Source organism: Marmota monax, unplaced genomic scaffold (genome assembly GCF_021218885.2).
Source record: "Marmota monax isolate L192 unplaced genomic scaffold, Marmota_monax_Labrador192_F-V1.1 WCK01_AAM20220418_F8-fsc00034, whole genome shotgun sequence".
NCBI lineage: Eukaryota > Metazoa > Chordata > Mammalia > Rodentia > Sciuridae > Marmota > Marmota monax.
This window is the reverse complement of record NW_026693934.1, coordinates 3,351,885-3,370,852: the sequence shown is the minus strand read 5'-3', so window position 1 is coordinate 3,370,852 and position 18,968 is coordinate 3,351,885. Positions and strand designations below refer to the sequence as shown.

The window sequence follows — 18,968 nt, the reverse complement described above, 5'->3', positions numbered from 1 at the left end:
TTTCTTTTAGCATGCAACAGTATTCCAAGGACTTGGTGGTAAAGACAAGGACTTTCCTAGTGATGTCTACAGATGAAAATGCTAGACTTAAACTCAGATTTTTTGATCTTACTGTCTCTGCTATAATAATTTACCCATGGAGAACTTAAGCATTCTAATGATAACTTACTTCTGTGTTTGGAAAAAAAATGAAGAGATTAAGAAAAGTGCATTTACTTATGAAGATTATTCAGGGATGAAGTAAAATGTGTCTTATCAACATTTAACCATCAAAATTAAGACAAATATTTTGATTTCTTTAGTATCTATAAAGTTGAATGAAGAGATATTTGTTACTCTGATTTCCTTTGGTATCGAATCAAACTAAGAAAACCTCTGCATAAGTTGATAAAAACTCTACTCCCTCACACTGCCCCATAAATGTCCCATTTGTACAATGAGACCTTGATCATGAGGTGCAAAGTAGAGGTAGAAACCCACACATGCACAGCGCCTACAACTGGCTATCAGAAGCTGTGGATCACTTTCTGCGTCTCTTCTGCCATTCTCTTTGAATGTTATTCCCTTTAGTTATTTCAGTTAAAAGGTTTGTTTTTCATACCAAATAGCAATTTCTTATGCTTTCTTTTCTTTTTTTCAGAAATGAAGGACACTAACAAGTTTAAAATTTTTTGGATTAAAAAAAATAAGTTTTTTTCTCTCTTCTGCACCAAGTCAAAACTGCATTCTTTACTATCAATTTTTATTATCATAGATGCAAATTTAGATTTCAGAAGATATTTATTTGCACAACAAAAGTACATAGAATGCTGAATTTATAGTTATTTGAAATGAAGAATGTACCTCACAGGTCATAATTGTCATGTAATATACTTAAAATTAAAGAAGACACTGAAACTAGAAATTCTAAATATAGTTAATATACACTGTGCTGGAAAATAGCTTCCTATTTGCAAATAAATCTTAGCAAATCAATGTGAATGGAAATAGATTCTTGGCATTTGTGTGCATGTGTTTGTGTGTGTGTGTGTGTGTGTGTGTATGTGTAGGTAGGTAGGTATGTATATTTACATTCAACTAATAGAAAGGACCTGGGAAAGACAAAATAATTTGTTTTTCATTAAAACAGAGAAAACTTAGGTTGTCAGCTTTCAGGAACCCATAATAATGGAGAAATAAAATGTCATGAATAATCCAAACTAGCCTATAAATCAAATGTACATAAATATATTGGGCACATTGGCACATATCTGTAATTCTAGTGACACAAGAAGCTAATGCAGGAGGATAAAAAGTTTGAGACTAGCCTGAAAACTTAGCAAGGCTCTGTTCAAAGTAAAAAATTTGAAGTACTGCTGATGCAGCTCATTGGTAGAGCACCCTTAGGTTCATACTAGTATCAAAAAAAAAATGTGCAAAATATGGCTATAATTCTTCCCCTTTGGGTGAGTATAGTTAATTAATTTCAATAATTTTATATTGATTGACATGAACATAAAATCAATTTTTTTACCCAAGAATATCATAAAGATTAGAGAATCAAGTTGGAAAGTGAAAGATTTTTTAGGACTTCAATATACCCTAAAACATCAGACAGATATTTAATTTTGGCCCTAATTGTAATATGATGAGTACAAATATTAGTTTTTTCAAAGAAATTTGCAGAAAGTACATATGGATCTGTATTTCATGATTCTACAGTTAAAGTCCTAAAGATATTATATTTACATATAACTTACTATGAGATTCTGTCTATGCTCCATGCTCAATGTTTAAATGATCTTAGTAAATTGACAGAAATTCATTTAGATGCTTACTTTGAACTTTTATTTATTTTTATTATTTTTAGTTGTAATTGTACTCTGAATTTTTAAAGACATATTATGATAATATGAAGCACTATTTAAGACATGGTGTTAAAACAAAACCTCCTGATTTTCTAAATGTGTATCACCTATCATAGTACTTGCAAATGCCATGCTTCATAAGAATGGAGAATCATCAGAAACACATTCTTTCATGAGGTGAGTCTAATTCTCTTACAGTTCCTGAATCAGCAAATTCATTATTTGCATTTCAAAACAGAATAACATTTGAAAATCCTACAGGTTTGCATTTGCTATAGAAAAGGCTTTGTAGCCTCAATGATAGCTGAGCTATACAAACAAACAGGTGCTTGAACCCAGAGACTTTTCCTCTCATAAGTGAAATGCTATCCCATAGATACACACCATTTTGATGAAAATCAATCACATGTCATCTTACAATTTAGCAGCCTTGGGAGTCTTTTTATAACCAAAAGATTTAAGAGCAAGCTGTTGAGGAAGTGTACTCTACCTTCACACTGTCTGTTTTTCATGTTTCTCTGAAATCCAGGCTTACAGCGACAGAAAACAGATGTTTTTATTTGATTACAATATGCATCATCTCCACATGGAGTCACATTATCTTCACAGGTATATACAGAGGAAGCTAGGATTTAAAAATATGATCAAAACTAATATAACTCTGATTCCTGAAGCCGGAGTTTATATTTTTTAGACTTGAACTTATATTTATTATTACATGGATAATTCTTTATAAATGCAGAAAATTATGGTCTTCTCTGAATCTAAGCCCTCATTTCTTAGAAAGGCATAGAAGCAAATAAAAACTGAGCTCAGTTACAGTAAATATAGTTTAGTCCAAGCTGCTAACAGCTGATATTTACAGCTGTTGTCAAGCCACAAAACCTTTTCAAAGAAGTAATGAATTAATGACTTAAATGACAGGCATCTCTATAATGATACCAATTGTGAGTACTATACCCTTATCCTAGAATCACAACCATTCCTAGAAGCTACCTAGAGATGTGGACATATATTACTCTCCTAAATTTAGTATTTGCTAGTTCAATCAAGTGTATTACCAAGTTATTAAAGCAAGTAGGCTAAATCTACAGTGTTATTGTTTATATCTGAAATGTCCCTAAAAATCTCATTCATTGAAAACATGGTCCCCGATGCATCAAGGTTCACAGTTGGGGCTTTTAGTGAATGAATGAATCATGAGGGCTCTGACTTCATCAGTGGATTAATCCATTTGCAGTGAATTAAACCATTTGATGGATTAATGCATTGACAATTGCATAGACTAATGGAAGATGGAAACTAGCTGGAGAAAGTGGTCACTGGGTGGGTACCCTAGAAGGGTTTATCTTATCCTTGTTACTCCCCCCTCCAAACTTTGCTTTCTGACTACCACCACCTGAGAAGCTTTTCTCTGCCAGGCCCTTTGACTGTTACATTGTTTCCTCTCAGACCCAAAGTAATGAAGCTGGACTGAAACTTCCAAAACTGTGAGCCAAAATAAGCATTCCTCCTCAAAGTTGTTCTTGTGAGGTACTTTGGTCACAGTGAGGAAATGCTCACAAACACAGTAGTTTGTTAAAATTTTAGCCTGGGCTGATAGTCATGGAGTATAACATCATTAGGGCAGAGTAAGAGTTAGTTATAATTTCTAGCAGAGTAGTTCCAGTTTCATTGTTTTATTTTCCATTCAGATAAAACATTTTAGAATGTAAATAAATGTAGTATATTATATAGATAGTATTGCATCATCTCTGGATTGCTTAGAGTAAAGTTTTGAGAATATGAGAACTTTATTTTTTGGACTTGTAGCTACTATTAATCCCCACTAATTCTTATTCTTATAATTTATAATATTAATGATTATAAATTATTAATTTATAATTAATGAAAATAAACTAATGGCATGACACTACAGTTGAGATATATGTCATCATATCTTGGTGGCATTGTTTTATTACCCAATGAGGAGAAAGTTAGATGCATAAATGAGAAGAAAATAAAGATCAAGAAGTAGGAAATGTTTTGTGACACTTTTATAAGCAATCTGATTTTAGACATAAACAACAATTTTTTAATTTGGAAGATCAAATATCAAGCATTAGCTCACCCTGAAATTATTATACATAGGTTTTAATAACTCACAGATGATAGCATTATAACTATAGAAAATACTGACATCTTCTTTGAAAATAACTGAGCAGCAGATTAAATTCTTTTAAAACACTGAATAAATGATTAAGACCTTTGCCATCACTCAACCAAATATTACTGTTTGTAATTTCAAAGACACTAAATTTATACTTTATAAAATGAAACACAAAATGATCTGCATTCCTTCATTGATATGAAAATCTAAATTTGGATAAAGTCCTAGCTTCAGCTCTAACAAGTATGTTCATTTCAAAATCAACCTTTACCACCTCATGTTTTTTGAAATTAGCTTCAGTGATGTTCTAAGTGACATTGCTTTGCAAAGGTGATAACTTGAGCCTGTCAGAAAAGCCATTTAAATTTTTTTTTTTTAATTTTGTCCTGTTTAAGCATGAATCGGCCTTGTGTATTCATGTACTTAAACAGAAAACAGACTCACTTATTCTGCAGTCCTGCTCATCTGAGCCGTCCCCACAGTCATCAAGCCGGTCACAATGGAGGTCCATGGGGACACATTTTTTGTTACTGCATGTGAACTCATCCTTTTTGCATGGTCTCACTTTATACATAAGCTTACCTGCAGAATCATTTAAAAAGTGATTATTGCTTCAGAGAATCAAAATCAATCTATTGAGCACATAATATGTTCAACATTTTTCCATGAAAATGCTATAAAAGCCTATGAAATATGTGAGTCTACAATCCTTTATGTAAAGCTCTTGGAGTGATGAAATAAATCTGAACTTTTTAGATTTTAAAAAAGTGAGAATTTATTTTCCCCTTACTAAATAACATTCTATTTCTACATGAAAATGTTTGAATATTCACTCTTAGTGGGATTTTATAAAAGTGATATAAATGGCCTCAAATGAGTTCAGGTTAGGTTTTGTCTCCAAATACTTTTGCTGCATACTGAATTAAATATAGTTTTGCCATTAGAAACAGTTTGAATTTCAAAATTTTGAAAAAGGGATTATGGGCACATACAATCTATGTAATCCTTCCTCCTCAGTCAACTGTTTTAACAAGGAAAAAAATTTAAACTAATAAATTGTTTTTCCCAGGAGATAAGTATTTTTGTAGTAAGTGCCTAAAGGGAATATGGATAAACCCACAGAGCTCTACTATGCAAATATTATGGATTCTTAGTACATTGTTTTTATAACCTATCAGAAGATCAAGTGCCTGAAAAAATATTCTCAACACTGAGAAGCAAGCCCTAAGCAAGCACTCAGGAAAGACTCCTCCCACTGAATCCTTATCCTTGCCTTTGTTGTACTCTTCCTTACGTAAAAAATTGGGGCCAAAAAAAAAAAAATAACCCAATATTCTCAAACATGCCACATGGAAACTTTTTTCTTTTTTTAACCCCCCCCCCAATTCATTGTTTTTTCTTGCAGTTGCTACTAAATCAATTATTTCTCATTAAACAGATTTACCACTACAGTGATCTTCATCTGAGTTATCCCCGCAGTCATCAATCCCATTGCACATTTTCTCAGATTGCAGGCATATTCTATTATTTCTGCATCTGTTCGGCCTTGTAGGTGGGCAAAGAAATTTAACTAAAAAAAAGGAGAAAAACAAAATAGCTCCTTTGGGTACATTGATTTATTAAGAACATATTTTGTCTTTGTTTTCCAGTTTTTTTTCAAATCTGCAATCTAGCTTTTCTAAATGACTTGTTTTGAATATTGCCTATTAATAGATACTAAAATTGTGTGATAATAGCTCATTCAAGTTATTCACATTAACAGCAGAAGAGGTCACAGCTGAAGATTTTGAATGAGCCCTCAAAGAAAGCAAGAAAAACTTCATGGTTTCATTTCCAGATGCTTACCTTAGGTGGCTTCACTTGGTGTACCAAATTAATTTGTGTCTATGATTTATACAAAATGGCAGGACATTTAGCTGTCTCAAAGAGCAATTTCACACAGCATAGAGATTCCCCAGGCTTATGTTACAGGATGCAAATTGAAAGTAGGCCATTCAGTGAGGAGAAAAATATCCCAACTGTGTTATACCTAGGTTTCTTACTCTCTATCTGTATGAACAAATGTTTACATATGTGTTCAAAGCACACAAAGTCATCTTATTAGTTTTTAATGTGTCTGAGAGGCAAAGACACTGAAAGACAGAAACTTAGAGAGCAATGAAAATGGAAGACAGGGAACTGTATCCCTCTTATCACTATCTATTCTGAAGATTTCCATCCCTAAAGCAGGTAGCTTTAATTATTCTTCATCTGTACATATGAAGTTCTCCAGGGCACTGTCCTTATTGTCTGAATGTTCTTATTTTCATATTCTTTATTTAGATATTCTCATTCATGCTCATTGATCTGCATGTTGCTGTACCCTGAAGACTTTCAATCCTCTGTCTAGTTCTGTCATCTCAAAATTGATGATAGGACATACCCTGAGGAATTTCAAATCCCACCAGTTCACCACTCAATTTCTTATTATCTTCCCCTGTTTTCTTTCTACCCATATATGAGCTTTGTCTTGTTTCCATAGTGTAGTGAGTGGCACATCATAGTTAGAAAACTGGGATTGTTCTAAATACAACCCTTTCACTGACCTTCAACTCTAAATAGTGACCAATTTTGAAGACATCTTTCCACAACTTATCTTGTGTTCATACCCAGTGCTTATAATCACAATAGCTAAGCTGTTTGTTATCTCTTATAGAGAGATATCTTTCATGTCTTCAGTTTTATTTCTTCCCTTCAGATCCTCATAAAGTTATGACAATAATCAATCAAACACATTGATGTTATCATGTCATCTATAGTTATCCTTCACCTTCAGTATATAATTTAAGATACTTTGCATGGCCTATGGGATATATCACCATCTCCTTCAAACCACTCCTACAGATTTACCCCTTGTTTTCTTTTCATATTTTAACAATGTGCTTTTATATCAACTCCTCGTGCATGCCACAGTCCTTGCCTGACCTTGCTTTAAGTAAAATCCAGTCTTTCTGCAAACATATTCCTCCCTTCTAGCTGTTTTAGGAATGTCTCATAATTTGTTTAAACCTCATGTCACATTTGAAGACATGCTCATTTCCTACCACTGCTTCCAGAATTTTACTGACATTCTATTTTTAAAATAACTAAAAACAAAGGTTTCTTTTTCAAATCCCAAACATTTGATCAAACCTTTCATTTCAACTTTTCATCAGTCTTGTGAATATCACTTCCTCCCTATTCATTAAAGACTGTCCTTCACACCATCTCTATCTTTTTTTTTTTTTTTTTTTGCTTTTCCTTTTTAATTCATTTTAGCATCCAGGATGACTTCAGCATTCACACAAATAATTACCTTAGTTATCCAACAAAATCTAACTTCAGATTAAAAAAAAAATTGTCAGTTTTCCCAATGTCTGCATCTGGAAAGCCCAAGGAAGTTGCAGATCATCAAACTACAAGGCCACCTGATGACACCTAGTATGGACACTTACTAGTGCTACCTGAGAAGCCTATATTTCTCTGTAGCCATGTGACTTTTCTACCTTTTACACAAGACTCAAATTTGCGTTCTCACAAAACCTCATTATACCAAACTTTTATTTTCTGTATGTGATCATGCTTTCTACTGTGCACATGTGTGCATGCACACACAAACACACACAAGAAATTTAAAAAGTGGGAAATTCCTAAATATCTTATTAAGTAATTATAGACTAACCTCTATTTACACATGATTTATCAAATCATTTCACTATTTTTCATAACATAAATAGGAGAATGATTTGCTCTTATTTAAAAGTAAGTTTTTCCAACTGGTTTGGAACTGTGTTTATCCAACCTCCCCTGGAACTATCTCATTTTTTTTTTTTGAAACATGTTAGCACTTTGATGTCTCTGTGCTACATCTATCTATTTTTGCTAATTGTCTCATAATCAGTAACTCTCCAGAAACTCATATTAATTGTTTCGTAGCACTCAGTCCTCTCCTTGTTTCATAATTCACTCTCACCCAGAATAATCTTTTCAAATCCATAGTATTTATTACTTTCATTTATTAAGATTACACCTTTGTATCTGTAGAGCTACTCATTCCTTTAAGGTTGAGACCCACACCTCTAATGCCTGCTTGAAGTCTCTACCTGAACTTCTCCTCAAGTGTATCCCAAACCAGTCACTTAATCTTTATTTGCAAAACTGTTTTTCTTCTTAAATTCCCTCTCCATTCAAATATGCAAGCAAAACTTACCCATAAATTGCCCTCCACCATGTCATCTCTCACACACCTTATATCCAATTATGTGTAAATTAATTTATTTAATCTTTTACATTACCTTCAAATCTGTCTATATTTTGTTATCACATGCTTTCCTCATCTTAACCCACACTATTAACAGAGCTTACTTAGAGCACTGCAAAGTGTTATTTGATCTTGTCCCTTTCTTGTCAATATCTGTAAAACACAACTATGTGCCTCCTCTGGAGGCACATAAATGGAGTTGACTGCTTTACAAAAGTCATGCCTTGGTGTCTGTGGGGGGTTGGGCATGGGATCTTACAGATATCCAAAATCTGCAGATGCCCATATTCCTTTAGACAATGCTGTAATATTTGCACGTATCTTACTCATATTCTGTTGTATACTTTAAATCACCTCTAAATGACTTGCAATATATAAATATAATAGAACCGCTTTGTAACTCATTGTTATACACTGTATCATTTAAAGATCAGGACAAGAAACTGTTCAGTACAATTTGTAAAACAAAACAAAAATTGATAAGTGATTGGTTGAATTAGAAGAAATGGAACCCATGGATATAGAGGACTACCTCTATTTCCAAATGCTTCTAAATCTAAAAATATCTACTAAGGTTGACATTATATCTACTAGGTATTTCTGTTGTTGCTTTAGTTTCATCCTATATCAATTATCTACTTTGCTTTGTACTCTCCAAGAACTTTGGGTTTCTCCATTAAGAATTCATTCATTAAGAATGAGACCTCATCTCTAAATATAATACAAAAAAAAGGGCTGGGGATGTGATGCTCAGTGGTCAAGTGACCCTGAGTTCAATCCTTGACACCAAAAAAAAAAAAAAAAAAAAGTTCCGTTAGGGTGTAGTTTGTTCTGCCTCAGGACTTTTGACCTACTTGGCGGCACTATATAATTCAGACTGAAACTCAGTTACTATTTTCAATTTCTTAAATTTAACAAAATTCTTTGTTCCATACTTTTATCAATTACCCTAGTTTTTCTTCATTGTATGTGTCATGTATTATAATTACACTTATTTGGGACAATCTTCCACTAGATTTTGAGCCCTATGAGATTAGAGTCCATCTCTGTTTCTCTCATCATTATATCACCAAAATTAATCATCATCAATAGCTTAAAAAATTATTGAACATATGAATGATACCTTTCCCTTGCTAACATTTTGCCTAAATTGGTTTTAATCTACATCTCACATAACTACAGCTTTCTGAATTCCCCTTTAGGCAGAGTTCATCTTATTTCTTCTGCCGTCTTTGAACTATTCTTTTTAGTTAATTCTATCATTGCTTCAAATCCAATGTATGAAAGTTGTTACTATTCTTCTAACTAAATTAAGATTTCCTTGTCAATAGAGAATCATGTGCTTTTTATTATTTACCCCAATTACTTAGAATACTCTGTAGCACACAGTAGCTTTATTTTATGTTGACATGGAGGACTGAGAGGCTTGTGAAAGAAGTTCAAAAAGTCAGATTTTATAAGGTTGTCTAGCTATAATTTGTGGTATTCCCCCTGAAAGTCACTTCCTGATACTGGAAATGGTCCCAAAGTCTATGATTTTCAAGACCACAGTTTACTTAATTACCAACCACTTCCTATTCCATTGATTTTGTTGTCTTTTGGAATAAAGAATGGAAAAATCACATACACATATGTATATACACATACATACATATGTAGTTAAAAATATAATAGCTTCTGGGTTGATATTGGTAGATAAGTTCTCATATTTTTGGTATATTATGCTTCAAAAACAATATAAACCCTTGTGATTCTATAAAGTCTATTTTTAACATTAGATAAGAAAACTTAGTCATATCATTCATGGAACTTAGAAAATGTTCCCCAAAAACATTGTGTTTTTCCTCTTAAATCTTTGTAAAAATAAATCTGCCTCCTTGTTTTGTCTTCTTTTTTCCAACTTAAACATCAGTTGTCATATATCATCATCTATCGAAGTGTATTGCTTGTCAGGAGTGGTGTCCAGGGACTCTGGAGGCTGGGGCAAGAGGATGGAAAGTTCGAGGCCATCTTAGCATTTTAGAAAAGCCCTAAGCAACTCAAGCAAGACTCTCACAAATTGAAAAACAAAAATCCCTGGGGATGTGGCTCAGTGATGAAGAGCCCCTGGATGAAGAAAAAAAGAAAAAGAAAAAAAAAAAAACAACTAATTCACTCCAGATACTTAGCTTTAACTTGAAGCACCTAATAGAACAATTAATTCAAGTGTATAAACCCCTTGTATACCTTCTTTAATTCAATTGATATGCTAGTTAACTATATCTGAAATGATTGTATCTTCCTTCAAATTAAAAGTGAAATTAACTTTCTTGTTGAGAGTAGGTAAGATGAATGAGGGACTGAAAAGAAGTTTATAAAAATAAAAGAATTCCTTCATTTGGTATACTCAATTGTAGATTTTTATTTGTTCATTGCCTAAATATATGCTTTGTAAATTTCAGATGAGAGTGACTTGAACTTATAGAAATTATTTTTTTTTAAGATTTGGGGGATTAAATTTTAAATAATTTCTACCCTGAATAACACTTGTGATTATATATATTCTAACTAGCTATCTTTATTTCTATCTCTATTTACCCATTTATAACTTCTCCAGACAATTTCAGTGGTGGGTAACTGTGGTGATATATAATCTTATTATTCACATTTTTTCCGTTTACTTTCCTATTAAACATTTTTAGGCTGAAATCTCAATTCTATGTGAAGCCAAAATCCCCATATGTACCTTACTCAATCCAAACCCTCCCAGACAGACCACAATATATATTTGAATAGTGTTGACATGTGCAAGCTTAGATTTAGAAGGGCTGTCTATAGTCATGAACTTTGAACAGGTCATATCTTTACTATCTGGATAAAAGCTGTATCTGTGGCTATATTTTGTCTAGCTAGCCCCAAGGATTCAGAGTTTGTGGTTCACCTCTTCACTTCATTGACTCACACCAGTGCCTTGGATCAGGGGAGGGGAGTGCCATCTAGAGCCATGTGACATGCCATACCACACATATCAGGGTCTTCGTCAGAGTTGTCTCCACAGTCATCTTCTCCATCACACACCCAGAAATGCAGTTTGCAAAGGGAATTGTTGCAAAGGAATTCATCAGCTCTACATACACTTCCTCCTTTATGTTAAAATGAAAGAGACAGAGAGCATTAGGAGTGCCAGACATCAGGAAACACATTCCTCTAATTATTTTCTGGCTTCCTTATATATGTTTCCTGCATAATACTAGGAACCAGGTATGTGCCAAGTTTTTTGTCATTGTTGGTTTTCTGTTTGTTTATTTTGTTTTTACAATGAAAATATTCTCATGTTGCAACTGTACATATCACATTTTGTTTAGGGAATACTGAAAGATGACAGAAAGTCTTTTAAATCTATATTAGCATTTTATGTCTATATAACATTTTATGTTATTAAGCATAAATAAATTTAGGTTTTTAAAATTAGTAACTTTTGTTATTAAATATTCTTTTACTCTAGACACTCCTCAGCTAGTGGGTAATTTGTTTGTATATAAAATACATATTGACTTAGTAAAAATTAAAAGAAATTTTGAAGTCACAGTGAAATAATTTTATAAAAAGAATAGGAATTTGGGCTTATCATGCAATATTTTGGGTTTTTTTCTATACAAACTATGCAACAAGGAATATTTTTATAGTTTAAAAACGTTTTATTTTTTTCCTTTTCCACATGTAAATAAAAAGCATCAGAAATACAAGATTATAAAAGAACATCATATTATGTTAGAATATTATAACATAAAAAATATTAGAACATAAAACTGTCAAGTATATCCAGCAGATACAAAAAAAAAAAAAAAACAAAGAAATAAGAAACTTGTGTGTTGGAAGAGAAACCAATTAGTGGAGCTTTCAGTGGTTTAGGTATTCAGACTATGGGTTCTTTCCTTGCATTGAATAAGCTTATTAATTTTTCTGAGACTCTGGGCCTACATATGTTACAATAGAAGCATGATTAATCTGTAGAATTATATTTTCAAGAAGTACCTAGAGTAGGAACACAAATTTGGGAATTTAGAATTAAGGTAGATAAGAGTGTTCTCATAGTATTGCACTACTTTAATTCACATGTAAGATAAGAGATGTGGACATCTGGGATAATTTAAAACATACTGACTTAAAGTATGTTTTAAAATTACATGTTCATTAGAACATGGGTTTGGAGGAAAAAAAAGTGGCCAATCTTATAAGCCTAGAAAATACACAGAAAGATCCATTGTTTATCTTGTGAATGCACTTTGAAGAAAAGAACAAACCAACAATCATAAAGTCAAATAACTATTCTTGCTCTGAGTTTTGACTTGCCCCACAAATATCTAAATCACTTTCAGTGGCAATAAGTCTACTTATAAAATGACTATTTTAGAATGAAAATATTAGCTGTGCTATTGGGAGTTTGGAAATCTAGATGGAGAAAAAAATCAGGCCTAGAAGAAAAAAAAAAAGGAAAAAAATTGAAGCTGGGGAGCGAGTTGCAGAAGAGAAATGACAGTAACTTGATTTATAGAAGTTACATTTGAGAGCTCTTAAAATAATTGGCTTCTCGTGACCTGATGGCTAGTGGATGAGGGTAGCAAGAAGAGTGAGTAGTCAGGCATGTTACTCCATTTGGGGTTTTGTGTGTACCAAGCAAATATATTTTGGATTTCATGCAACTCTTTGAACCATTTGTTATATTCAGGGATAAATGTGTCTGAAATATAAAATAGATTTCCACACTATATATGTGCATATCAGAAGGAACAGAATGTCATCATTATATGAAGTGTAGAAAGAACATGGAAGAAAGCATCACAGAAAGACTGAAAGTCTCTTGGAAAGATAAATTCTCCACACAAAAGAGAGTAAGAAATAGTAATGAGAGTAGTTAGAGAAATATTTTAAAAGAGTAGCATTAGATAATACATGGAAAAAGTATATTAATGTGCATTTTAATAATAATGCTGAGTAGATTTAGTGAAGTGGTGGAGTGTTTAGTGGAATTATTGTAGTTGGTTTTTGAAAGAGAGGAAGAAGTCATAGAAAATGTGGAAATATCTTGGTCATAGGAAATGAATGAGAGGAGAAAGTCTCCTTAGTTGCTTGAACCTGGTTTCTGTATGAAGGAAAACAGATGCTTGAATGCATTGAAATGCCTCTGAAATTACTCAGCAGCCAAGATAAATTTCAAATCACAAGAGGAACAAAATTCCCCAAGAATCTAGAGAACACAAAGGACTCGAGAGTTAGAGCAAAATAATGGATTGGCCATAGATTGGAAGTATGAAGGAGAGAGTCAACTTTTAAAAAGCTAGATGTAGTTAATAGTAGAGACATTTTTAGGGAAAGACGGGTACCTGGCTTAGAAACTTGTGTGATAGTTAAAGCTGATACTAAGATCTTATAAGATATTAATTTGAAAAGCTACAAACAATTTTTTTTTTGAAAAAAATGCTTAGCAGAACTGTTACAGCTTACACTGGAATCTCTTAGAACTACAGATGGCAGCAAGTCCTTAGTGAATGCACGAAGGTGACTACCAATATCTGAGACCTGTGATAGTTGTACATCAGTCTGTGTTCTGTTCTTTCAAGCATGCAACACTGACCTGAATAAGGCTATAATCTAAAAGTGACATTATTAATCAACCCCAAACAACAAAAAATACTATTGTCTAGCAACATTTTTCTCTAACAACAATAAAGAAGATAACATGTGCAAACTTTAGTAGTAAAGAAACTAAACATATGTATATCAGTTTGAGATGTTGCCTTAATTCAAAATCAAAATCTACAGACCATGAAGGAGAGAATTATATTTTTTTCTGAATAAAGATTCTAACGACAAAATGTCTATTCTATTTTACAATGAATTAAATGCAAACAGTTTGTGAATGAACTCTTGACATCCTCTAATTATTTAAGAAAATTCTATTTGTAGCACATCATTTTTGTTAAAAGGAAAAAAAAATGAGTTCCCTAAGGATTATATTAGGTAACATTATAATTTTCTCCATAAGACCATTGGACATGCCACTGTTTTTATTAAGAAGAGAAATATAAATTAAATCATAATTGTAACAGAAAGGCAAAGGTTTTGTGATACCCTATTAAGGACTTCATGTTGTACTGTATGGGATTTGCATTTCAAAAAAGGCATCATGGGGTTACTGTGATACCCTGAGTCTCACTTAAAATGCTTTATTTTGAAGTGGCATTAAGTACACACAAAAAACAAAAATGGTATAATCTAAGGAGATTGACTGGATTAAAATTCTAGTTTTCTAGTCATGTTTTTGATCAGCTCAACAGGAGGTTATTAGAAAAATAGAAATGTGTATGTTAATTAACAACGGATGTCTGAATTTTAACTGAGCCCTTGCAGGTTTGTAGAATTCTGGTCAAGTGCATCATCATAGCAAATAAGCATCTAGAGTCTCATCTTAATTTGGATTGAGAGAAGCTTTAATATATGATAATATTTTATAATTTACATAAATAGTCTGCACATTTTTGAGCTCATGATTATTAAAAAGAATAGCTCTCCATCTTTCTTACCAAAAATGCCATGAAGAGTAGAATAAAATTTGAAAGCTCATGCTAGAACAAGCACTGAGGTCATGTATTTTGCATTTCAAAAACATAAATGCTGCTTTTAACTCCATAGTATTTGGGGTTTTAGTCATTTAAAGAAAACTAGTAAAACTGACTAATGGAGAAAATGTGCCAAACCAATTCTACAGCATTCTTAACTTCCAGGCCCCATTACTAAGCTCTTGTTGGCTCATGGATCCATATTCGAGATGAGTAGAAGTGAGATTTGATGAAAAAGATGTTTATTCTGGCATTCCATTTTCTGAAAGCCTTGAAATATATTTTATCTAATGCCTAAGCCACTTCCTGAGGGTAAATTAAATATGAAAAATATGAATTTTGTCATGACATAGGATACCTCTATACAGGATCAAATACTTCAACTAACAAGGTAATTTATTAGAATTTAATTATGTAGCAGCAAAGAAACCTAAGAAAAATTAGAAGTGTGAGAGGTGTTTGACATTTTTGTGAATCATTGAATTAAAGGCTCTTGACTTTTTTTTAGACTATAATATTAAACATTGTAGAATACTTTTAAATTTTAAAAATACTTCAAATTCTCCAGTTTGTTCAGGATATGATCAATAAAAAGAAATAGCAGCTAGAAAGCTAGTAATTAAAATGGATTCATTCTCTTATAACTCTTACTGTTGAGTGGGTCCTATATAACCAGGGAATTTTGAGTAAAGATTAACAATGGTTACATTTAAAAAAGATGAACTTGGCAGTACTGTATATTATTTATTGGAGACTAATTAGGTGGTTTAACAAAAATCAGACAAGAACTATGAGAAGGAACTAGACTAGTTGCAGTGATAGAAGTTATTATGTGGAGTGGCATAGTTATCATTCCAAAGTCTTTGAACATGTGTACAAATGAGTTGTGGCTGTCAGACCATACAAAATGTTTGTGGTACCTAAAATTATCAATTAAAAAAACATAAGTGTGAAAACTGGAGATGTAGCTCAGTAGTGGAGCATTTGCCTAGCATGTGTAAGCAGCTGAGTTCTACCCCCAGTACATGTACACGCACACACATGTACATGTGAGAAGCTAACCAAAGGTAGAAACAGTCATAGTGGTGTTTAATATTTTATTGCCATCTATAATGCACTTCAGATTTTGAAGATAACTTGTATTTCTTCTGAAAGTGCCCTTTATCATTGGGGTTGGAGATATTTCTCATCATAAACACCCAATCTAATATTAAGAAAGTAGAAAATATTTTTCCTTGAGTGACCAAACATACAGAAGTAACTATTTTAGATATATTTAAAGAATATAAGTGCTGAGTGCATTTTCAAATGCCTTGCATCATGTGTGGCAGTATTTAATATCATCACTGTTGACCACATTCCAACTATTCTGAAATAAAAAGTTTTTTGAGAAACTTTTGTAAGCAAGTCACAAAAAAAATTAAATTTAAATAGCATACTCAACAATGTTAAAATAAAAATTACATAATTTGTGATAATTTCAAGCTTCAGCACACAATTTCTTTGCTTTTATTAATTCTTATTAACTCAAAATAGTAAAAATTACAGCTTTTAATGTGGTAATTTACAACCAAAAAGTTGTTATCTGTCATAAAATGGTCTTCTTATAGCTGGAAAAATACACAAAAAATAGAAAATTATTTTCTAGACTGATAGAAACATAGATCATCTTCTCAACAATATGTCAAGATGGAGAGTTGAGGCACAACTTATGACCTACACATCATTTAGCATATGAACATGTGCATTTTAGTGTACCAGGTATTCTTGTTCATTTAAACTTAGGTAAGCAACCTGGAAGACAAGCCATTCAAAGAATACAGAAAATACTTTTGCAATAATGACTACAGTAATTACATTCTTTCTTTCTCACATATCTTTATTGCTATCCCAGCTTCTAGTCTGAAAACACACTTAATAAACTCTTAATAAACACACCCAATAAACTTCACCTTTGGGTTGACTTTGTTATGAACGGATTGAGATATTCTGTCTGAAAATGTTCTGGATTTTGCTTATTTAGAACAAGCCTCTATGTAAAGGAAGTAGAAAGAATAAAATTATTTAATTGTTCAATCCTCTGGCTCTTGCACATGCTGTATATCCTACATGGTTCCTTAATTTTCATTTTCTCATTTTACGGCACAAATAAAAACACATTACCTCTGTCACAGATCTCTTCATCACTGCCATCCACACAGTCATGAGTTCCATCACACAGCCATCTAATTGGAATACAGTGGGCTTTATTTTTGCATCGAAACTGATCTTCCTTACATTCAGTCACACAATCCATCTGTTCAAATACAAATGGGCACTGCAGTTTTCATTAATGATAATGATACAATCATAGGCACAATAAGCAAGCCACTTATAATACTGGAGATTTATCACAGAGTGGGATTTATTTTATTTAAGCTTAATAAACATAACCTCTACAAATGACAATGGGCTTCAGTATATATACAGTCTAAAGATTTGAGGATATGCTGAAATGATTGCATTCAGTGTATCTGTCTAATACTTTCAGACAGTGCTAAGAATCAAGGTTTGTCTCTACTTTCATTCCATTTGTTTTCCCATTATTACTGCAGGTAATTGAAAGATATTAATCAAGCAACAATAGATTTTTACCTCATCTGAACCATCAGTGCAATCATAGTCTCCATTACACTTCAAAGATGCTGAAATACATCCTCCACTGGCACATATATATTCACTTGATGAGCACGTAGGAGAAGCTGGATACAATTATAAAGTTGAGATTTAGATATAGTTAAAGTAAAGAATGGTTTGGGAGGAAGTAGGCATATGAAAATATGAATACATGGATGACAATAAGAACAGTGGACATTATTTAAACTATATTCAATAACTGGTATTAAAGATTCATTTTAATATGCTTTATAAAATTATTTCATAATATTAAAATTCAATGATATAATAACTTATGTAGTAAGGATTTCACTCATTAGACTAAAAAAAGTGGAAAAAAAAACTTTATCTCTTCAATCCCTTTGATTTTGAAGAGTTAAATTAGTTTTGCACAATTTTAATTTATTTGAAAAGGGAAGTCTCAAATGATTTTTAAAACTACAAAAATATTAAATAGCTGTTAGGAAAGTTCATTCAGATATAAATTGTGTAATGCAAAATGTGAAAATCTTGGCATGGTCTCATAGGTACAGAGATATTATTTGACTTAATATGACATAAATATAATATTTAAAAAGTTTTAAGAAGTTTGTTGTTTTTGAGAGTTTAAACATAAATACACATATAGTTAAGAGAGCCTCTAGAATTTGCAGAATTCTTTTATGAGACACAGATTTAAAAAAAAACAAAGAGATAAATAAGTTACTACTACTAGCTCATCTAGTTAATGATTATAATAATTATGACAACTGCCTTTGTCTGTCAATTTGGGTTTTATAGGCTTGCATTCGAGTGTTCTGACCTTATGTTAGACCACTAATGGCCAAATGTACTTGCATAACGATTTTGTGGTCTGAATTGCTTTATTCAAGAATGCTAAAAAGCTTTTCCCTTGAGTTTTTAGTTTTTTTAATTGGCAGCATTTGCCTAGGGAATCTGTATTAATAAAAAATCTAAGAACATGTCTAGATTTGATGAGAAAGAAAGATGTCATCAATTAGCACTATGGACTCTAGGTAAATATTGCGGAATGAAAATCTGTGTGTTTTGTTTATCTGCTTCTTTGGCCTAGTCTCTCAAGGTAATGTTTTCATGGTTATGCACACACTGTAGTATGATGTTCCCCAGTATAATAATACATTATTAAAAATAATTACATTATTTTTAAAGATAATGTAATTAAAATAACCAAGTAAAAAATTAAATGTTTTCATGAGCATATGTATAGAGTCAAATTTAAGAATAGAAATGCATAAAATAGATGGTTTCTCTGTATACTTGCTTTTGCTTCCTGATTATATTTTGATTTCTTTTAAATATTTATTTTTTATGTGTAGATGGACACAACACAATGTCTTTATTTTTATGTGGTGCTGAGGATCGAACCCAGGTCCCACCTGTGCGGCGTCGAGCACTCTACCGCTGAGCCACAATCCCAG

The 18,968-nt window shown here is 32.2% G+C and overlaps 1 protein-coding gene across 1 annotated transcript in view; it reads right to left on the bottom strand.

Moving 5' to 3' along the window:
* Lrp1b (LDL receptor related protein 1B) overlaps nucleotides 1-18,968 on the bottom strand; it is a 1,856,415-nt gene that overhangs the window by 130,875 nt on the left and 1,706,572 nt on the right. The window contains exons 70-75 of the mRNA XM_058585368.1: nucleotides 17,509-17,615; nucleotides 17,038-17,170; nucleotides 11,275-11,397; nucleotides 5,441-5,566; nucleotides 4,441-4,578; nucleotides 2,338-2,472 (exon numbers count right to left, since the gene is read on the bottom strand). Coding sequence (XP_058441351.1) covers nucleotides 2,338-2,472; nucleotides 4,441-4,578; nucleotides 5,441-5,566; nucleotides 11,275-11,397; nucleotides 17,038-17,170; nucleotides 17,509-17,615 — 762 coding nt within the window. The remainder of the gene's footprint in view (nucleotides 1-2,337; nucleotides 2,473-4,440; nucleotides 4,579-5,440; nucleotides 5,567-11,274; nucleotides 11,398-17,037; nucleotides 17,171-17,508; nucleotides 17,616-18,968) is intronic.